A 20,399-nucleotide genomic window follows, 5' to 3' on the forward strand; every position below is an offset into this window, starting at 1 on the left:
ATCTATACTGGTATGAACTGGGTAATGTGTTAGGATCTATACTGGTATGGACTTGGTAATGTGTTAGGATCTATACTGGTATAGACTGGGTAATGTGTTAGGATCTATACTGGTATAGACTGGGTAATGTGTTAGGATCTATACTGGTATAGACTGGGTAATGTGTTAGGACCTATACTGGTATAGACTGGGTAATGTGTTAGGATCTATACTGGTATGGACTGGGTAATGTGTTAGGATCTATACTGGTATGGACTGGGTAATGTGTTAGGATCTATACTGGTATGAACTGGGTAATGTGTTAGGATCTATACTGGTATGGACTGGGTAATGTGTTAGGATCTATACTGGTATGGACTGGGTAATGTGTTAGGATCTATACTGGTATAGACTGGGTAATGTGTTAGGATCTATACTGGTATAGACTGGGTATTGTGTTAGGATCTATACTTTTATGGACTGGGTAATGTGTTAGGATCTATACTGGTATGGACTGGGTAATGTGTTAGGAAGGAAAGGATGCCACATTGTTTGATGGAAATGAAAATGATCACCCTACAGAGGGCTGAATTCAAAGACACCCCGAAAATCAAAGTGAAAAAATGATGCAGCAGGCGAGTCCATTTTGGTGAAATGTCATTGCAGGACCTCAGAATGGTCCTCAGTAGTTTGTATGGTCCCCATGTGCTTGTATGCATGCCTGACAACGTCAGAGAATGCTCCTAATGAGACGACTGATGGTGTCCTGGGGTATTTCCTCCCAGATCTGGACCAGGGCATCACTGAACTCCTGAACAGACTGAGGTGCAACCTGGCAATGTCGAATGGACTGAAACATAATGTCCCAGAGGTGTTCTATTGGATTTAGATCAGGTGAGGGTGGGGGCCATTCAATGGTATCAATTCCTTCATCCTCCAGGAACTGGCTGCATACTCTCACCACATGAGACCGGGCATTGTCGTGCACCAGGAGGAACCCAGGACCCACTGCACCAGTGTAGGGTCTGACAATGGGTCCAAGGATTTCATCCCGATACCTAATGGCAGTCAGGGTGCCATTGTCTGGCCTGTAGAGGTCTGTGTGTCCCTTCATGGGTTTGCCTCCCCAGACCATCACTGACCACCACCAAACCAGTCATGCTGAACAATGTTACAGGCAACATAAAATTCTCCACGGCTTCTCCAGATCCTTTCCCGTCTGTTACATGTGCTCAGGGTGAACTCTGCTCTCATCTGTGAAAAGCACAGGGTGCCAGTGGTGGACCTGCCAATTCTGGTGTTCAATGGCAAATGTCAATCGAGCTCCATGGTGCCGGGCAGTGAGCACAGGGCCACTAGAGCAGTATTTTTCAACCACTGTGCCGCGGCACACTAGTGTGCCGTGAGATATTGCCTGGTGTGCCGTGGGAAAAATTCCAATTTCATCCGAGATTCAGCCGGTTCTCACCGGTTCTACAGAACCGGTTACTAAACATTTGGCAGTTCGCAGAACCGCCTTACTGACCATCTATCATCCGCTCGTGTCCTGTGGCTGCGGCGGCGGTGGTCTCTCTCTCTGCGGGGAGCACTGGTTGCTAGGCTAGAGGCCGCTTAGCATCTAGCAACCAGTGACGTCACCCCTTCTGAGCCTCTTCTCCTCCAGGCCGACGCCCTGCCGCCTCCCAGTCCCCGCCTTTTACAATTTGGCTCCGCCTCCACCCACTTTCAGCGCGCACTCCACTGTCTGCAGGTGCGCAGTGTGGGACACACTGTCACAGAACCTGGAGAAGAAGAAGACTGTGTCAGACAGCAGGTAGTGGTGGTGACAGGCAGCCTGGGCAACATCAGGTAGGAGGACATTGTGGTGGTGGGTCTTCATGATTGAGGCCGGCTCTACATTGTTGCCTGCCCTGATGTTGAAAATTGATGATGAATTTACTGTACAGCAGGCTGTGACATTGTTTTTTATTTATGGAATTTTTAGCAAAATACTTTTTCATGATTTGTGTGTGTTTATTCAATTTTGGAGGTTATTGGGGATCAGATATTTGGGGGCACCTTTACTATAAAGGGGCTTCCACTCTAATAGGCCCCCGGCACATGCCCATGAGTCACATGATCCCTTCTGGTAGCAAGTTGTAGAAATTACATCTTTGTCGCCTCAACCTGGAAACAAGTTGCCTTACAAAGAGGGGGGGGGGGGGGCTTCATTTTGAAAGGTACCCTCGCAGTGTTAAAAGGGATGAAAAATTATAAAATACTTTATTATTTCATAATAAAGTATTTATAAAATAATTTCTTTGTGTTTATTTGATTCATATTCAAGATAATTACTTTATATATAGTCAATATAGGCACAGAGTTACATTTTTTTTAACATTTTCTAATGGTGGTGTGCCTTGTGATTTTTTTCATGAAAAAAGTGTGCCTTTGCACAAAAAACGTTGAAAAACACTGCACTAGAGGACGTCGGGCCCTCAGGCCACCCTCATGAAGTCTGTTTCTGATTGTTTGGTCAGAGACATTCATACCAGTGTCCTGCTGGAGGTCATTTTGTAGGGCTCTGGCAGTTCTCATTTTGTTCCTCCTTGTACAAAGGAGCAGATACCGGTCCTGCTGATGGGTTATGGACCTTCTACAGTCCTGTCCAGCTCTCCTAGAGTAACTGCCTGTCTCCTGGAATCTCCTCCATGCTCCTGAGACTGTGCTGGGAGACACAGCAAACCTTCTGGAAATGGGAGGTATTAATGTGCCATCCTGGAGGAGTTGGACTGCCTGTGCAACCTCTATAGGGTCCAGGTATGGCCTCATGCTACCAGTAGTGACACTGACCCCCTCTATAGGGTCCAGGTATGACCTCATACTACCAGTAGTGACACCGACCCCCATCTATAGGGTCCAGGTATGACCTCATACTACCAGTAGTGACACCGACCCCCTCTATAGGGTCCAGGTATGACCTCATACTACCAGTAGTGACACCGAGCCCCTCTATAGGGTCCAGGTATGGCCTCATACTACCAGTAGTGACACCGAGCCCCTCTATAGGGTCCAGGTATGGCCTCATACTACCAGTAGTGACACTGACCCCCCTCTATAGGGTCCAGGCATGGCCTCATACTACCAGTAGTGACACCGACCCCCCTCTATAGGGTCCAGGTATGGCCTCCTACTACCAGTAGTGACACTGACCCCCTCTATAGGGTCCAAGTATCTCCTCATCCTACCAGTAGTGACACTGACCCCCTCTATAGGGTCCAGGTATGGCCTCATACTACCAGTAGTGACACTGACCCCCTCTATAGGGTCCAGGTATGGCCTCATACTACCAGTAGTGACACTGACCCCCTCTATAGGGTCCAGGTATGGCCTCATACTACCAGTAGTGACACTGACCCCCCTCTATAGGGTCCAGGTATGGCCTCCTACTACCAGTAGTGACACTGACCCCAGCCAAATGCAAAACTAGTGACAAACAGTCAGAAAAGAGGAGTAGGGGAAAAAATGTCAGTGGCCTCCACCTGTAAAACCATTCCTGTTTTGGAGGTTGTCTCATTGTTGCCCATGTAGTGCACCTGTTAATTTCATTAACACCAAAGCAGCTTAAACTGATTAACAACCCCCTCTGCTACTTAACTGACCTAATTATTATCCCAGGAGTTTAACTGACTTGATATATTCTGATTAAAAAGATTTCCTTTAATGTTTGTTGAGCAGTGTAGATATCTCTCAGGAGGTCACTTTCTCAGCACCTCTTCCCTATAAAAAGTCTTTCATTCTTTTCTTTCGGAACTATAATGTGAACGAGTCTTTAGATTGTAAATCTCTTGCTGGCTGTCCTAACCCTCTTGTCTTGTATGATATTACATCTGTACTGTAAAGTGCTGCACAAACTGTTGGCTCTGTATAAATCCTTTGTAATGATGAATGTCTATAGAGTGTCACATCAGGTCTTTAGGTAACATCCAGCTGATAAGAATTGTTTGTCCAGCAGGTGGCAGCAGAGTGGAAGAGGTGCAGAGGGTGACCCCGGAGAAGCCGAAGGAAGTCCTAGAGCACAGCGCTGACCCCCACTCCTCAAAAGGCCCGAAAAAGCCAGGTGCGTGGTCATTTCCTATGTCATATAAAGATTTCTTCATACATTCTGTTATATTGGAGGAACTGTCAAAAATGAACTCCAAACACCTAAATACGCAGATGAAACACGAACACCAATCAGCCATAACATTCTGACCACTGACAGGTAAAGTCATAACATGGATTATCTGGTTACAATATGAAATCTGAAAGTGGTTGGGATATATTAGGCAGCAAGTGAACATGTTGTCCCTGAAGATGATCTGTTGAATGAAGAGAAAATGGGCAAATGTAAGGATTTGAGGGACTTTGACAAGGACCAAATTGTAATGTCTGGATGACTGGGTCAGAGCAACTCCACACCTGCAGCTCTTCTGGGATGTTCCCGGTCTGCAGAGGTCAGGACCAACCAAGAGGGCGGCCAAGGAAAACTGTTGAACCGGTGACAGGGTCATGGGAGGCCAAAGCTCATTGCTGGAGGTGGGGAGGGAAGGCTTTCTTGATGGAGGTGGGGGAGGGAAGGCTTTCTTGATGGAGGTGGGGGAGGGAAGGCTCATTTAATGGAGGTGGGGAGGGGAAGGCTCATTGATGGAGGTGGGGAGGGGAGGCTCATTGATGGAGGTGGGGAGGGAAGGCTCATTGATGGAGGTGGGAGGAGGAAGGCTCATTGATGGAGGTGGGGAGGGAAGGCTCATTGATGCAGGTGGGGATGGAAGGCTCATTGATGCAGGTGGGGATGGAAGGCTCATTGTTGGAGGTGGGGAGGGAAGGCTCATTGATGGAGGTGGGGAGGGAAGGCTCATTGATGGAGGTGGGGAGGGAAGGCTCATTGATGGAGGTGGGGAGGGAAGGCTCATTGATGGAGGTGGGAGGAGGAAGGCTCATTGATGGAGGTGGGGAGGGAAGGCTCATTGATGGAGGTGGGGAGGGAAGGCTCATTGATGGAGGTGGGGAGGGAAGGCTCATTGATGGAGGTGGGGAGGGAAGGCTCATTGATGGAGGTGGGGAGGGAAGGCTCATTGATGGAGGTGGGGAGGGAAGGCTCATTGATGGAGGTGGGGAGGGAAGGCTCATTGATGGAGGTGGGGAGGGAAGGCTCATTGATGGAGGTGGGAGGAGGAAGGCTCATTGTTGGAGGTGGGGAGGGAAGGCTCATTGTTGGAGGTGGGGAGGGAAGGCTCATTGTTGGAGGTGGGGAGGGAAGGCTCATTGATGGAGGTGGGAGGAGGAAGGCTCATTGTTGGAGGTGGGGAAGGAAGGCTCATTGTTGGAGGTGGGGAGGGAAGGCTCATTGTTGGAGGTGGGGAGGGAAGGCTCATTGTTGGAGGTGGGGAGGGAAGGCTCATTGTTGGAGGTGGGAAGGGAAGGCTCATTGATGGAGGTGGGGAGGGAAGACCTATTGATGGAGGTGGGGAGGGAAGACCTATTGATGGAGGTGGGGAGGGAAGGCTTATTGGTGGAGGTGGGGAGGGGAAGGCTCATTGATGGAGATGGGGAGGGAAGGCTCATTGATGGAGGTGGGGAGGAAGGCTCATTGATGGAGGTGGGGAGGGAAGGCTCATTGATGGAGGTGGGGAGGGAAGGCTCATTGATGGAGGTGGGGAGGGAAGTCTCATTGATGGAGGCGGGGAGGGAAGTCTCATTGATGGAGGCGGGGAGGGAAGGCTCATTGATGGAGGCGGGGAGGGAAGGCTCATTGATGGAGGCGAGGAGGGAAGGCTCATTGATGGAGTCGGGGAGGGAAGGCTCATTGATGGAGGTGGGGAGGGAAGGCTCATTGATGGAGGTGGGGAGGAAGGCTCATTGATGGAGGTGGGGAGGGAAGGCTCATTGATGGAGGTGGGGAGGGAAGTCTCATTGATGGAGGCGGGGAGGGAAGTCTCATTGATGGAGGCGGGGAGGGAAGTCTCATTGATGGAGGCGGGGAGGGAAGGCTCATTGATGGAGGCGGGGAGGGAAGGCTCATTGATGGAGGCGGGGAGGGAAGGCTCATTGATGGAGGCGGGGAGGGAAGGCTCATTGATGGAGGTGGGGAGGGAAGGCTCATTGATGGAGGTGGGGAGGAAGGCTCATTGATGGAGGTGGGGAGGGAAGTCTCATTGATGGAGGCGGGGAGGGAAGTCTCATTGATGGAGGCGGGGAGGGAAGTCTCATTGATGGAGGCGGGGAGGGAAGGCTCATTGATGGAGGCGGGGAGGGGAAGGCTCATTGATGGAGGTGGGGAGGGGAAGGCTCATTGATGGAGGTGGGGAGGGGAAGGCTCATTGATGGAGGTGGGGAGGGGAAGGCTCATTGATGGAGGTGGGGAGGGAAGGCTCATTGATGGAGGTGGGGAGGGAAGGCTCATTGATGGAGGTGGGGAGGGAAGGCTCATTGATGGAGGTGGGGAGGGAAGGCTCATTGATGGAGGTGGGGAGGGAAGGCTCATTGATGGAGGTGGGGAGGGATGGCTCATTGATGGAGGTGGGGAGGGATGGCTCATTGATGGAGGTGGGGAGGGAAGGCTCATTGATGGAGGTGGGGAGGGAAGTCTCATTGATGGAGGCGGGGAGGGAAGTCTCATTGATGGAGGCGGGGAGGGAAGGCTCATTGATGGAGGCGGGGAGGGAAGGCTCATTGATGGAGGCGGGGAGAGTTGAGAATTTAGTGCCATGCGGAAATCGCCACAAATGCGTAAGTCCCCATTCGCTTTCTTTACTGGTACAACTGGTGATGCCCACTCGCTGTGCTCTACCTTTGAGATGACACCTTGTTCCTCCAGCCGGCTTAGTTCAGCTTCCACACCTGCTCGGAGTGCGAAAGGTACCGTCCGAGCTTTGAAGAACCTAGGCTGGGCATTGGGTTTCAGCCTGAGTCTCACACAGTCATGCTTTATTTTTCCCAAATGGTTATCAAAGACTTGCGGGAATCGCTGTTTCAGGGACTTCACCCATCCCTCTTCATCCCCTGATGGAATGGTCACGGTGTTGCAGGGGTTAATGGCGATGTCTGGCATGCCAAAGTGAGCAATCCAGTCTCTCCCAAAAAGAGGGGGTCCCCCATGTTCTAGGATATATAATGGCATTCTCTTTGTCTGACCCTTGTAGGATACCTGTACTTTCACGTACCCCAGTGGGTGGAGTATCTGCTTTGAATATGTCTGCAGTTTGATTGGTGTTGGACGGACAGTTGTTCGGATCAGAAGTTTTCTCCATTGTTTCTGGGTGATAACTGAAACTGCTGCTCCTGTGTCTACATCCATCTTGAGTTTCTTTCCTTCCACGGTTACTTCTACAGTCATTGCTGAGGGTGCTGAATGCATATGATGTATGTCCAATCTGTGGAGCACTTCCTCATCCTCTGATTCCGATGACGATGTATATCTTCCCACCATATATGCCTTTGTCCTGGGGTTCAGAGGTTGTTTATTTCGCACCTTCTTACTACGGCAGACTCGTTTCAGATGGCCTGCCTTTCCACAATTATGACAGAGCTGATCCTTAAACCGGCAGACTTTGTGATCATGGTCTGTATTTCCACAACGGTAGCAAGCTGACGTCCTGGTTGGTGAGGTTCTATATTTACAGTTAGCTGCAGTTTGCTTGACTGCTGTTCTGAAAACTTCCTCTTTAACCTCTTCCCTTCTGCTCTGGGGGTTCAAAGCTTCTGTATCTTTCACAGCCATTTCCATCACTGAAGCTATCTCAATTGCCTTTGTAAGGGTAAGATCTTTCTCTGTTAACAGTCTCTTTTGGCTAGACTCACTATTCAGTCCCATGACAAACTTATCCCTCAGTGCAGTTGGTAAGTACTCCCCAAAAGAACAGGTTGAGGCTAGTCTGCGAAGGGCGAGCACATAAGCCTTAATATCTTCACCTGGCTGCTGCTGCCGCTGATAGAACCGGAATCTCTCTGCAATCTCTAGTGGTTTAGGCTGGAAGTGATTTCCTAACAGTGTCAGGAGCTCTGCCAAAGTCTTAGATGATGGTTTTTCAGGGAAAATGAGATCCCTAAGAGTGTCATATGTCCTAGCACCAACCACTGTCAGAAACACTGCTACTTGCCTGTCGCCTGGGATGGCATTTGCACAGAAATATTGTTCTAATCTTTCAATCCAAGAAATCCACGTTGTCTGTTCGCCATCAAATTCACTTAATGTCCCAATCAATGACATTTTCCTGCTGGGCTCTGTGGGTGTTTGTATTCCTGACAATCCAGAGTTTTTTTTTCTTCCTTTCCTTTCTCACACGGATAGTAACCTTGTAAATCCCACCCTCGTCGCCACTGTTATATTCTCCGTGTTGTGAGAGACACAGGACTCTGGTCTGGAACAACGGTTGTTTATTCAGGACTCACTGTACAGCATTACAGGACAGCTCTGCATATCAATACATCTCTACATGTGTCTAAAGATGGCCACTCTGCCCCTTGACCCTTGTCATCACTCCTGGGTGGAGCCAGCCTTAAAGTGACAGTACATGTGAAACCCTTCAGGTATAACAGGCTCATTGATGGAGGCGGGGAGGGAAGGCTCATTGATGGAGGTGGGGAGGGAAGGCTCATTGATGGAGGTGGGGAGGAAGGCTCATTGATGGAGGTGGGGAGGGAAGTCTCATTGATGGAGGCGGGGAGGGAAGTCTCATTGATGGAGGCGGGGAGGGAAGTCTCATTGATGGAGGCGGGGAGGGAAGGCTCATTGATGGAGGCGGGGAGGGGAAGGCTCATTGATGGAGGTGGGGAGGGGAAGGCTCATTGATGGAGGTGGGGAGGGGAAGGCTCATTGATGGAGGTGGGGAGGGGAAGGCTCATTGATGGAGGTGGGGAGGGAAGGCTCATTGATGGAGGTGGGGAGGGAAGGCTCATTGATGGAGGTGGGGAGGGAAGGCTCATTGATGGAGGTGGGGAGGGAAGGCTCATTGATGGAGGTGGGGAGGGAAGGCTCATTGATGGAGGTGGGGAGGGATGGCTCATTGATGGAGGTGGGGAGGGATGGCTCATTGATGGAGGTGGGGAGGGAAGGCTCATTGATGGAGGTGGGGAGGGAAGACCTATTGATGGAGGTGGGGAGGGAAGACCTATTGATGGAGGTGGGGAGGGAAGGCTTATTGGTGGAGGTGGGGAGGGGAAGGCTCATTGATGGAGGGGGAGGGAAAACCTAGAAAGGTGTCTGAACCCACAGAGCATCGCAGTCTGTTGTGTATGGGGCTGTGTAGCCGCAGGTTGGTCAGGGTGTTCATGCTGACCCATGTCCACAGCCAAAATCACCTACAATGGGCACGTGAGCATCAGAACTGGAGCACGGAGCAATGGGATTGGGTGGCCTGATCACATTTTCTTTTTCTTTATGTGGATGGCCGGGTGCGTCACTTACCTGGGGAAGAGATGGTACCAGAATGCACTATGGGATGTTTGTTCCATGGAGGCCCCTCCTCCCATCTTTTTTTTTTTTTTTTTTTTTTTTTTTTTTTTTTTTTAATAATAACTTTTTATTAATTTTTCCAATGTTATACAAATAAGATTCTCCTATCTTAAATGATCTACTAGCAGCTTGGTGCCAAGATACCACAGCAAACCTTCAGAGGTCTAGTGGAGTTCATCAATATTAATTATAGAAGCTAAAAACCAGGTGCTTAAAGTCCAAAGTGAAATATATTAAATGTACAGATACTGAGAGTAAAAAAAAAAAAAAGTACATAAAGAATTCTGGCTGCGATGGAAAGGTGAACGGTATTTCCACACAACTGTCCCCCTTTAGTGTTGCATGCAACCCCTCGGTACTCGCGCAATTAGATGGCTGCTTACCAGATTTAGGCTTTATCTGTGCAAGAATATATATATATATATATATATATATCAGCTGAGCCACGGTAACTACAACAAATGATGACGGCAGCCACAATGGACACAGAACCTCCCGACTCTGAAAAGGATGAATGTCTCCAATCACGAAGGGCTAAGCCTCGGTACGAGCATCAGATGCCGACACCACCCTTGGACACTGACACTAATCTCCTCACAGGTGAACCGGACATTCCAAATGTGGCACAGTGCGGCATAAGAGATGGAAACGGGCAATAGTGCGTTAACTTTAATACTTTTAATACAATTACATAATATTGCACTTATATGTGGATGGAATATTAGCAGCTTGAAAAACATGAAGGTAACCGGAGAGCTCGGTCACCTGCAGCGCGGACCGAGCAGCGTGACGGTTCAGCTCCTCCCCCCGACGCGTTTCCCCTAAAACAGGCGTCTGAGCTCCCCTGTTGCCTACATGTTTTTTCAAGCTGCTAATATTCTTTATCATGTTGGAATACTGCCCTGTGGCCCAGTCTCTGAAGGGAGGGGGATCATGCTCTGCTTCAGTATGTCACAGTACATGTTGGCATTCATGGTTCCCTCAATGAACTGTAGCTCCCCAGTGTCGGCAGCACTCATGCAGCCCCAGACCATGACACTCCCACCACCATGCTGACTGTAGGAAGACACATTTGTCTTTGTACTCCTCACCTGGTTGCCCCCACACACGCCTGACACCATCTGAGCCAAATAAGTTTATCTTGGTCTCATCAGAGCACAGGAGATGGTTCCAGTAATCCATGTCCTTAGTCTGCTTGTCTTCAGCAAACTGTTTGCAGGCTTTCTTGTGCATCATCTTTAGAAGAGGCTTCCTTCTGGGACGACAGCCATGCAGACCAATTTGATGCAGTGTGCGACGTATGGTCTGAGCACTGACAGGCTGACCCCCCACCCCTTCAACCTCTGCAGCAATGCTGGCAGCACTCATACGTCTATTTCCCAAAGACAACCTCTGGATATGGCACTGAACACAGCACTCAACTTCTTTGGTCGACCATGGTGAGGCCGGTTCTAAATGGGAACCTGTCCTGTTAAACTGCTGTATGGTCTTGGCCACTGTGCTGCAGTTCAGTTTCAGGGTCTCGGCAATCTTCTTATAGCCTAGGCCATCTTTATGTAGAGCAACAATTCTTTTTTTCAGATTCTCAGAGAATTCTTTGCCATGAGGTGCCGTGCTGAACTTCCAGTGACCAGTATGAGAGAGTGAGAGCGATAACACCAAATGTAACACACCTGCTCCTCATTCACACCTGAGACCTTGTAACACTAACGAGTCACATGACACCGGGGAGGGAAAATGGCTAATTGGGCCCAATTTGGACATTGTCACTTAGGGGTGTACTCACTTTTATTGCCAGCGGTTTAGACATTAATGGCTGTGTGTTGAGTTATTTTGAGGGAACAGTAAATTTACACTGTTATACAAGCTGTACACTCACTACTTTACATTGTAGCAAAGTGTCATTTCTTCAGTGTTGTCACATGAAAAGATAGAATAAAATATTTACAAAAATGTGAAGGGTGTACTTACTTTCATGAGACACTATGTGTGTGTGTGTGTGTGTGTGTATATATATATATATATATATATATATATATATATATATATATATATATATATATATATATATATATATATAATATGTGTGTGTATATGTATGTATATATATATATATATATATAATGTATATGTGTGTGTGTGTGGTCATAATGTTATGGCTGATCGGTGTCTATGCGGGTCGTTTTATCTGCCAAGCGATTTGTTTGTTATTCCAGTCCTGAGGTTTTCACAGCTCTGCCACATAGCACAGCCCTGTCTGGGATGGTAGGAGACCCGATTGTCCTCTGCTGTCATTTAGCTGACACCTGCAGTAAGTCCTCCTTTCTATGTCTGCCCTGATTTAAGCTCATTGGAAGTCAGTGAGGGCAGTACCAGGTCTGTCTGTGCCCGCACTGAGGATGGCTATGACATGCTGTGGAGATACACAGAGCTAATAATCCTTTAAGCTCACTTCAAATTTAATGACAAACTAGGTAAACCCAGTACTTTAAAACATTTTAAATCAAACATTTGCTACAGTCCTCATCTTTTCCCTCAGTGTTGTCCCATGCAGAACCCCCTGCTGTATCCAGCATTGGTCCTTTTCCATCTTGAGTGCCCAATGCCATTCTTCCTACTTCCTGTGAGCCCAGGACATCACACTGGCCTGGGCTGCTTAAACTTCTGATGCAGAGGGAGGAAGAGGACCCCAATCATCCACTGAACAGACAGGAAACACCTGGGGAAAAATATTTTCATGAATTTATCTGGGGAGGGTATGCAGAGTACTCTGGGGATGACCATGCTGGACTTGGGCTTTCAGTACAGCCATACCCCGTTTTACGCGCACTCGCTTTACGCGCACTCGCTTTACGCACACTCGCTTTACGCACGCTCGCTTTACGCACGCTCGCTTTACGCACGCTCACTTTACGCACACTCGCTTTACGCACACTCTGGAGTACGGACACCGCTTGGCATGGAACTACTTCCGATTTTTAACATTGGCGTCTATAGGAAATTTTGGCAAGCTTGACATGGCACTGCTCCCTGTCTAACATTGACGTCTGTGGGAAATCTTGGTCACCATGACATGGCACTGCTCCCGAACCATAAGTGACAGACACCAAACTTGGGGAGCACCGAGAGGGGGGCCCAGGACTACAACAGATCCTATTTTGTGGCCGCCAAGCTTGCCTAGGTAACCTACCTTGGTATAGTCCTGCGTCCCCTTAACGTGCTCCCTAGGTTTGGTGTCCCTGTCACTTATGGTTTGGAAAGCAGTGCCATATCAAGCTGACCCAGATTTCCTCTAGAGCTAGTGTATCTACATGCAGAAAGGTATTGCTTCACTTGAAGTACATTTTCGTTTTACATACATGCTCTGGTCTCATTGTGTACTTTAAAAGTGGGGGTATTCCTGTTAGCCAGGCCCCCGTTAAGTCTAAGTATTTGGTCACTGGAAGGAAGGTTGTTTGTTTTTCTTGGGCCACTAAATGCAATTATTACAAAGCAGAGTTCTGTGTAATGCCCGTATTTGTCCATTGAAGTGGGGCGGAGCTCTATCTGGCTTGCTGCAGCTTCTGATGCACATTGTGAGGAGCTCACAGTGTGCAGTGAAATCAGAGGAAGTCGTTTCATTCCAGGAGAGGAGCCGCTACACCTGTGCTAGACTGAAGGGGAGGCCGGAGGGAGGATATAATCATTTTTGCAAGAAAAGGTTGAATATTGAGTGTGACCTGGCATTTGACCTGTAAATACCGTTCTCTTCCAGCAACCCCGACGGATGCGATCCCCAAACCGGCTCCAGAAAGGCAGAAGAAAATGTACGGCCCCAGTAAGGTCAGTATCTGTCCTAAGTCTCGCTTTCGGGGTGGGGGAAGACCAGAGCAACAAAATTGTGTGCTATGGTGGACACCAAGGGGGAGATTTACTAAAACCGGTGCACACACAGAATCTGGTGCAGCTGTCCATAGTAACCAATCGGCTTCCAGGTGTTAACCCCCGTTCACATCGGGCCAATTTGACATGTCAAATCGTAGCCCATTGCCGGTGTTCTATCGGATTTCCCTACCCCATCAGATTTCCCTACCTACATCATTTCCGCTTGAGATTAGCTGTGGATTCGTCATGCACCAGCTGTACCCGCGTCACAAGTCCTACTGCGCATGCGAAGAATAGGTAGGGAATTTTGATAACATCGTAAGGGGTCAGGCAAAAGTCCTACTGCGCATGAGCAGGCACATGCGCACCAACGGGTCGGGCAGCGGGATCTCTTATAACAAACATCCATCCAATCTCCATGGCCCACACTGCGCCGAGCCGACAATCCGATCTCCATGGCCCACACTGCGCCGAGCCGACAATCCGATCTCCATGCCCCACACTGCGCCGACCCGACAATGAGACAGTGGGCGTGCGGGTGTGGGTAGGGAATAGGATTGTCCCATTGTCGGCTCGGCGCAGTGTGTGCCATGGAGATCGGATGGATGTTTGTTATAAGAGATGCCGCTGCCCGATCCGTTGGTGCGCATGCGCCCGCTCATGCGCAGTAGGACTTGGCCTCACTTCTTACGATGTTATCAAAATTCCCTACCTATTCCGCGCATGCGCAGTAGGACGTGTGACGCGGCTACAACTGGTTCATGACGATCCCACACCGGAAATGACGTAGGTAGGGAAATCTGATGGGGTAGGGTTTTCTGACAGAACACCGGCAACGGCACTGTCCGAATCGGTGCGATGCCACATTGATTCCCAAATGTAGTTCCTGCACTACTTTTGGCGACTTCGGGGGTGATTTAAATAGATAATCTGTGCATGACCCACACAAATGTCTTTCATATCGCACCCGAAGTCGCACTGAATTCAAACCCGCTTTCAGTGTGAACCGGGGCTCATTGTCAAAGCTTAATTGGACAAGCGGACGTTAGAAGCTGATTGGCTACCAGGCACAGCTCCACCAGTTATAGTAAATCTACCCCCAAACTTCCATAAATTTCTGCTTGGCCTTGGATACGGCTTGGGAGGGAATTCACAGCAGTGGCCCAGTAATGAATTTGGCTGCATTTACAGTGCAGGTAAAATGCATCGGCATGGGAATTTTTTTTTTTTTTTTTAGCAGTGATCACAGCCATACATTTCATCTCATTGCAGCCTTTTTCAACCCTTTTAGACCTCGTTCAACTGAGTGTACACCTGTGTCTACCTGCGCAGGGATCCACACGTATTCTGGGCATCCCCATGCAGGCAGTCCCATTCATGTCACTTGGAATGCAGCAGCTGGACAGCCCCAGCCGCCGCTCCCAATTTGATATTTGTGTGGGTGCAGGGCCATAAACAGTGGTGAATTCTGGTTATGTGCTGCCCTAGGCAAGACTTAAAGTTCTGCTTTAGGCAAAATTTAAAGCGGAGTTCCAGCCATTTCACTCACCTGTCCAACGGTCCAGCAATGCAGCCGCCCGAAGCCTCGATCCTCTCCCTCGGCGACGGCATCACTGCTGTGGGCACCTGGCTGTGACAGTTTGCGGCTTCACAGCCGGGTACCCACTGCGCATGCGCGATTTGCGCTGCGCGCCGTGATTGGCCGGCAATCTTCTGGGACCTTTGACATGTCCCAGAAGATTGCAGGGAGGGAGGGGGAGGGGGAGAGGAGAACTTCCGCTCAGGGCGCCGCGGCGCTCCGAGTGGGAGCGGGTACCTGTCAAAACTAGGTACCCGCTCCCCCCCCCCCAAAAAAATGACATGCCAAATGTGGCATGTCGGGGGGTCAGGACTCCCTAAAGCGGAAGTTCCACTTTTGGGTGGAACTCCGCTTTAAGTAGTATGCCCATATAAACAAGGCCTTATCATGGAAGCAACCCTTGAAATAATTTTCAGAGAGCTCCTGTTAAGATCCTGTTATGAGATTTTATATAATGAGCCTTCATTGCAGTATAGAACAGTATCTGAGATCTGTAAGTAAAAGGGGGAGGGGCACAACTCTAAATTAAGGGGACACTGTGATGGGGACACCTGTTGTAACGGGTACTGTTATGGGAATACCCAATGTAAGTGATTGTGATGGGGGGGAGCCTGATGCAGGCTGGTAGGGGCCCCACGATGCTATTAGGACGGCACTGCTGTCCGCCATGTCTTCGAATTGGTTGGTTGGGAAGGGGAAACTTGGAGCTGTCAAATGATAATGTAGATGGAATGTTGCAGCTGCAGACAAAACGTATTGAATAATGTATCTTTTTCATTGATCAAAGAAATCACCAATCTTTACTTTTCTTCTTCTTCAGCCTCCACAAGGTGTTCTCACCCCCCAGTACCCCGAAGATGACCCTGATTACTGTGTATGGACGCCCCCCGCAGGTAATGTCATCTAAACCACCGGGCCAATTCTGCCACTTCTCTCCTATGTCTAAAAAGCACAGTTTTTTCTTGGGAAGAAAATTATATAGTGTGTATGTGTATGTGTATGTGTGTGTATATATATATATATATATATATATATATATATATATATATATATATATATATATATATATATATATATATATATATATATATATATATATATATATATATATATATATATATATACTGTATGTGTGTGGAATCAGGAAGAACTCCCAGAACACTCCCTGGAATCACAGCAGATTACACTGCGGCTTCAGATGCCCACATCTAAGATGGCCGCGCCAAGACAGCGTTTATATGTGTGTGTGTGTGTGTGTGTGTGTGTGTGTGTGTATGTGTATATATATATATATATATATATATATATAACAGTGTGTATATGTATATATATATATATAATATGTGTGTGTGTGTGTGATATAGATATATATATACACACACACACACGCACGCACGCACATACGTAATATAATATATATGTGTATATATATATATATATATATATATGTATGTGTGTGTGTATATGTGTGTGTATATGTGTGTGTATATATATATATATATATATATATATACACACACATATATATATGTATGTGTGTGTGTATATGTGTGTGTGTGTATATATATATATATATATATATATATATATATATATATATATATATATATACATACACATACGTACATATATACACACACATATATATAATGTGTGTGTGTGTGTATATATATATATATATATATATATATATTAGTGTGTGTGTGTGTAATTTTTTCTTTTTTTTTTTTTTGTAGAGGCCTTAGAGTAGGGATCCTCAAACTACGGCTCTCCAGCTGTTGCAGAACTACACATTTCCTGAGGTGTTGTAAACATTCACAGACAGGACTTAGGCATGATGGGAATTGTAGTCCCTGAACAACTGGAAGGCCATAGTTTGAAGTTTGCCTTAAGGAATAAAATAGCGGTTGTTGCAATTTTTTTATGTCACACTGTTGTTTTTGCAGCGATTCTCTCTTCAAAAGCAGTTTTTGTGGAAAAATACACCGAATTAAACAAAACACAATATATATAACCCAGTTTTTTTTGTAAAACATGAAAGATGTTACGTTGAGTAAATACCCAAAATTCTCATTCTTTAAAATTGCGCACACTCGTATAATGGCACAAAAGCTACGGTACTTAAAAAATCGTCATAGGCAAAGCTTTAAAAATGTATACAGGTTACCAGTTTAGAGTTACCTAGCAGATCTACAGCTAGAATTATTGCGCTCTCTGGCGTTCGAAGCGATGCCTCACGTGGGGTTTTAACACCATTTAAATTTGTGGGTGTGCCCTACATATGTGCTTACTACTGCATGGGGGCCCTTCAAATTTTCTTTTATTTTTCTTGCACTGTCCCTTTTTTAAAATAAAAAAATTTGATCACTTTTATTCCTATCGCAGAGAATGTAAACATCCAAATCATGTCCAATAAACTGAATTTACCCCAGGTGGACTCCAATCAAGTTGTAGAAACATTTTAAGGATGATCAGTAGAAACCAGATGCACCTGAGCTGATTTTTGAGGGGCATGGCAAAAGCTGTGATATTTATTTATTTACATTTTTTCTCTTTTTTAAAAAATTTGCAAAGCTTTCAAACAAACTTCTCTCACGTTGTCACTATGGGGAATTGTTTGTAGAATTACGAGGAAAATAATGAATGGAATCCATTTTGGAATAAGTCTGTAACATAACAAAATGTGGGAAAAGTGGGAAAAGTGAAGCGCTGTGAATACTTTCCGGATGCACTGTAATGTTACCATAGTAACACTGTACTATTCAGAATTTTTTTTGATTGCTTATAGCAGTGACTTTCATTGGTATAAGCAAGAAGTTTACTGAATTAAACTGATTCAGTTTACTTTGTCGTGAATAGCTATGATTGGCCAGAGCTAATCACATGGCACAGATGAGCTGTGATTGGCCCTGTCTGTACCATGTGATCACCAGGGGAGGACTGGGCCAGGGAGTAGGGGGGCAATTGCCCCCTGGGCCGCTCTGATGGTCCGTAAAAAGGCTGCACAGCTTCTGCCACAGACATACCTAAAAGGATTTGTGGTGAAGAGAAGTAAAAAGTCTCTGCCCCTGACCTACTGAGTGCGGGTTGAAGACCAGGACAAAGCGTACCCCGCCCCCCCACCCCCCAAGCATGGATGGTGTAAACTGTGTCTGAGCAGAGGGTGGTTCCATACCCCACTGGAGATTCTTCTTCCCCGGCCAGCCCCAAATGAGCTTTCCTGGCTCCCCCCAACCGAGCTGTCCTAGCTCCCCCCAATCTCCCCCTGCTGGCCAGGTTGGGAACCTGGATTCAGCTGGTAAGTAGAGTTTCTGGAGCAGGGTTTTTAGCTTGGAATGGGGGTCAGGAGAAGGATTGGGAGAGTGGGAGGGAGGCCAAGTCGCTGCACCATGGGCCTCTGGCTTGTATTTGCCCCTTGGGCCGAAAGTTGACACTGCCCCTGGTGAACACATTGACTAATCACAGCTAGCATCACAATGTCCACAATGGATAGGCTGAAAGGAAGCCATCCATTTACAACGGGCATGTGATTGGCCCAGTGATCACATATTATTGCCAGCAGGGCCGGTACTTTGATCAATCATTTGCTATGACCGGTGGACGCTGTGGGTGACCAATCACACAGGAAATAAATAATTGACTGAACTACATTTATTTTCCACTTTCTTTCAGGACAATCCGGGGACGGGAAGACCCACCTAAATGACAAGTATGGCTACTGAACCAATCCCACGCTGCTGCACAGGGAACGCTCACCGCGTTGACCTCCTTTCTGAATCCCTCCAGACTCCACCACAGGATCCCCTTCCCCCGGACATCCACGGCCGGTTCATTTTCATTCCACATATCACAGATGTTTACACATCGGACAGTTTTGTACCTCGATCGATCTGCCACTGAAGACATCGGTTCCAGAAATATGAGGACAAACGGATTTTTAACCCGCACTTGTGTTCTATGCTGCAAAGGAAACCCGCAAAGAGATGTTTTAGCGTTTATGGTTAGGTCCACTCAGCACCCCATCCCCCAACCGCTCAGCTTCTGACTTGCATCTCATCTCTACACAGGCCTGCCAATAAAGTTTTCAAGGGGAGACTAAAGGTGAACCAATGTAAAAATGTAGGTGGCACTTAGGCTCCAGAGGGGGTCCTAGTCCATCGGCAACCGCTGGGTGTGCCGGCCAGGAACGGAGCTTGTCTCGGCTCCAAACGTCAGCATTGAGCCGCAAATCCGCTATGAAAGGGTGTGTGGCCGTCTCAGCCCGGGTCCGCCCAACGGGTTTCGCTCCACCTGGCCAGCTTAGTCAAGGGATCATCACTAAGCATCGGGGGGCGTGGCCTGAGCCCGGGCTGAAACCGCCACATACATAGCAGATTTGCGGCAATGTGCGACTCAAGGGATATTTTCTTTACTACAACTTCTAATGGTGGCCACACACGAATCAATATGATCATTTAGTTGAGAATTGAAATCCAGAAGATGCTTCATTTGATCGATTTTAGGAAGCTCTCATTTGATTTTGACTCTGGCTAGTCCATCTTTTCTGATCGATTGAATGAATATCTGTGTGTGTCAGAGCACGTGATATAGATTGATCATTTTCAATAGATCAGTTTAGGTAGACTACATTTTTCAATCAATAACAGTGTGTGTTGCATTGTTGAGCAATACGTTTCTTGTTTCGCTCATACCTAAAGCCCGCTACCTGTATGGCCACCTTAAAGTGGAATTCCAACTCCTAAGTCTGCTTAAAAATCTCCCCTCCCAAAATAGGTAAGTGAACATCTGTACACAGAATAGGTGGGAGAAGAGGGGGGGGGGACATTTTTAAGCGTAGTTAGTGTTAACCTGGGATTGTATATTTAAACTGATCACCAGCTTTAGTTTCAGTTGGAATAGTTCCTACGGGCCAAGCTGGCCCAAACCAACTATTTCCCTTCACTAATGTGTAGCCTGCTTGGGTGTGCTGTATAAACTGTATGTAGCCTCAGCTCAGAGGCGGGCTGATGATGTCACAACCTCTGACTCGGCCAATCAGAGGAAGCTTTGTATTTATTGATAGAATACAAAGCTGCCTGTGAATGGCTGAGGGGCACTTAGACTTTACACTATCTTGTTTCGGGTGTGAGACGGCAAGGTCTCTTCTCTCAGCCAGAACACAGTACTGTATGTAGCCCAAGCTCAGAGGCAGGCTGATATCACAACCTCTAACTCAACCAATCAGAGGAAGCTTTGTATTTATTGATGGAATACAAAGCTGCCTGTGAATGGCTGAGGGGCACTCAGAGTTAAGCTATCTTGTTTCGGATGTGAGACAGAAAGGTCTCTTCTCTCACCCAGAACACAGAGGTGTTGCCTCAGCGGGCTGCACATGTTAGTAAGGGAAATGGTTCTTTGGGCCAGCCTGGCCCGAACAAACTATTTAAACTAGAACTAAAGCTGGAGATCCGCTTTAAACTATTTCTGCTGGCCCATTAAGAAGTTAATCTCCAGAGATGTTTC

General features: G+C 47.5%; 1 protein-coding gene across 2 annotated transcripts in view; it reads left to right on the forward strand.

Annotated features, from left to right (window-relative positions):
* The window catches only part of SLC4A1AP (solute carrier family 4 member 1 adaptor protein), a 69,653-nt gene extending 50,760 nt beyond the window's left edge, over nt 1-18,893 (forward strand). The window contains exons 11-14 of one of the 2 annotated variants that reach the window (XM_082249301.1): nt 3,971-4,078; nt 13,209-13,276; nt 15,718-15,790; nt 18,570-18,893. In XM_082249301.1, coding sequence (XP_082105427.1) covers nt 3,971-4,078; nt 13,209-13,276; nt 15,718-15,790; nt 18,570-18,619 — 299 coding nt within the window. In that variant the 3' untranslated portion in view covers nt 18,620-18,893. The remainder of the gene's footprint in view (nt 1-3,970; nt 4,079-13,208; nt 13,277-15,717; nt 15,791-18,569) is intronic. The other variant, XM_082249302.1, reaches the window with a different exon arrangement.
* Nucleotides 18,894-20,399: the final 1,506 nt, after the last annotated feature.

Source organism: Pelophylax lessonae (assembly GCF_965119305.1).
Source record: "Pelophylax lessonae genome assembly, chromosome: 3".
NCBI classification, from domain to species: Eukaryota; Metazoa; Chordata; class Amphibia; order Anura; family Ranidae; genus Pelophylax; species Pelophylax lessonae.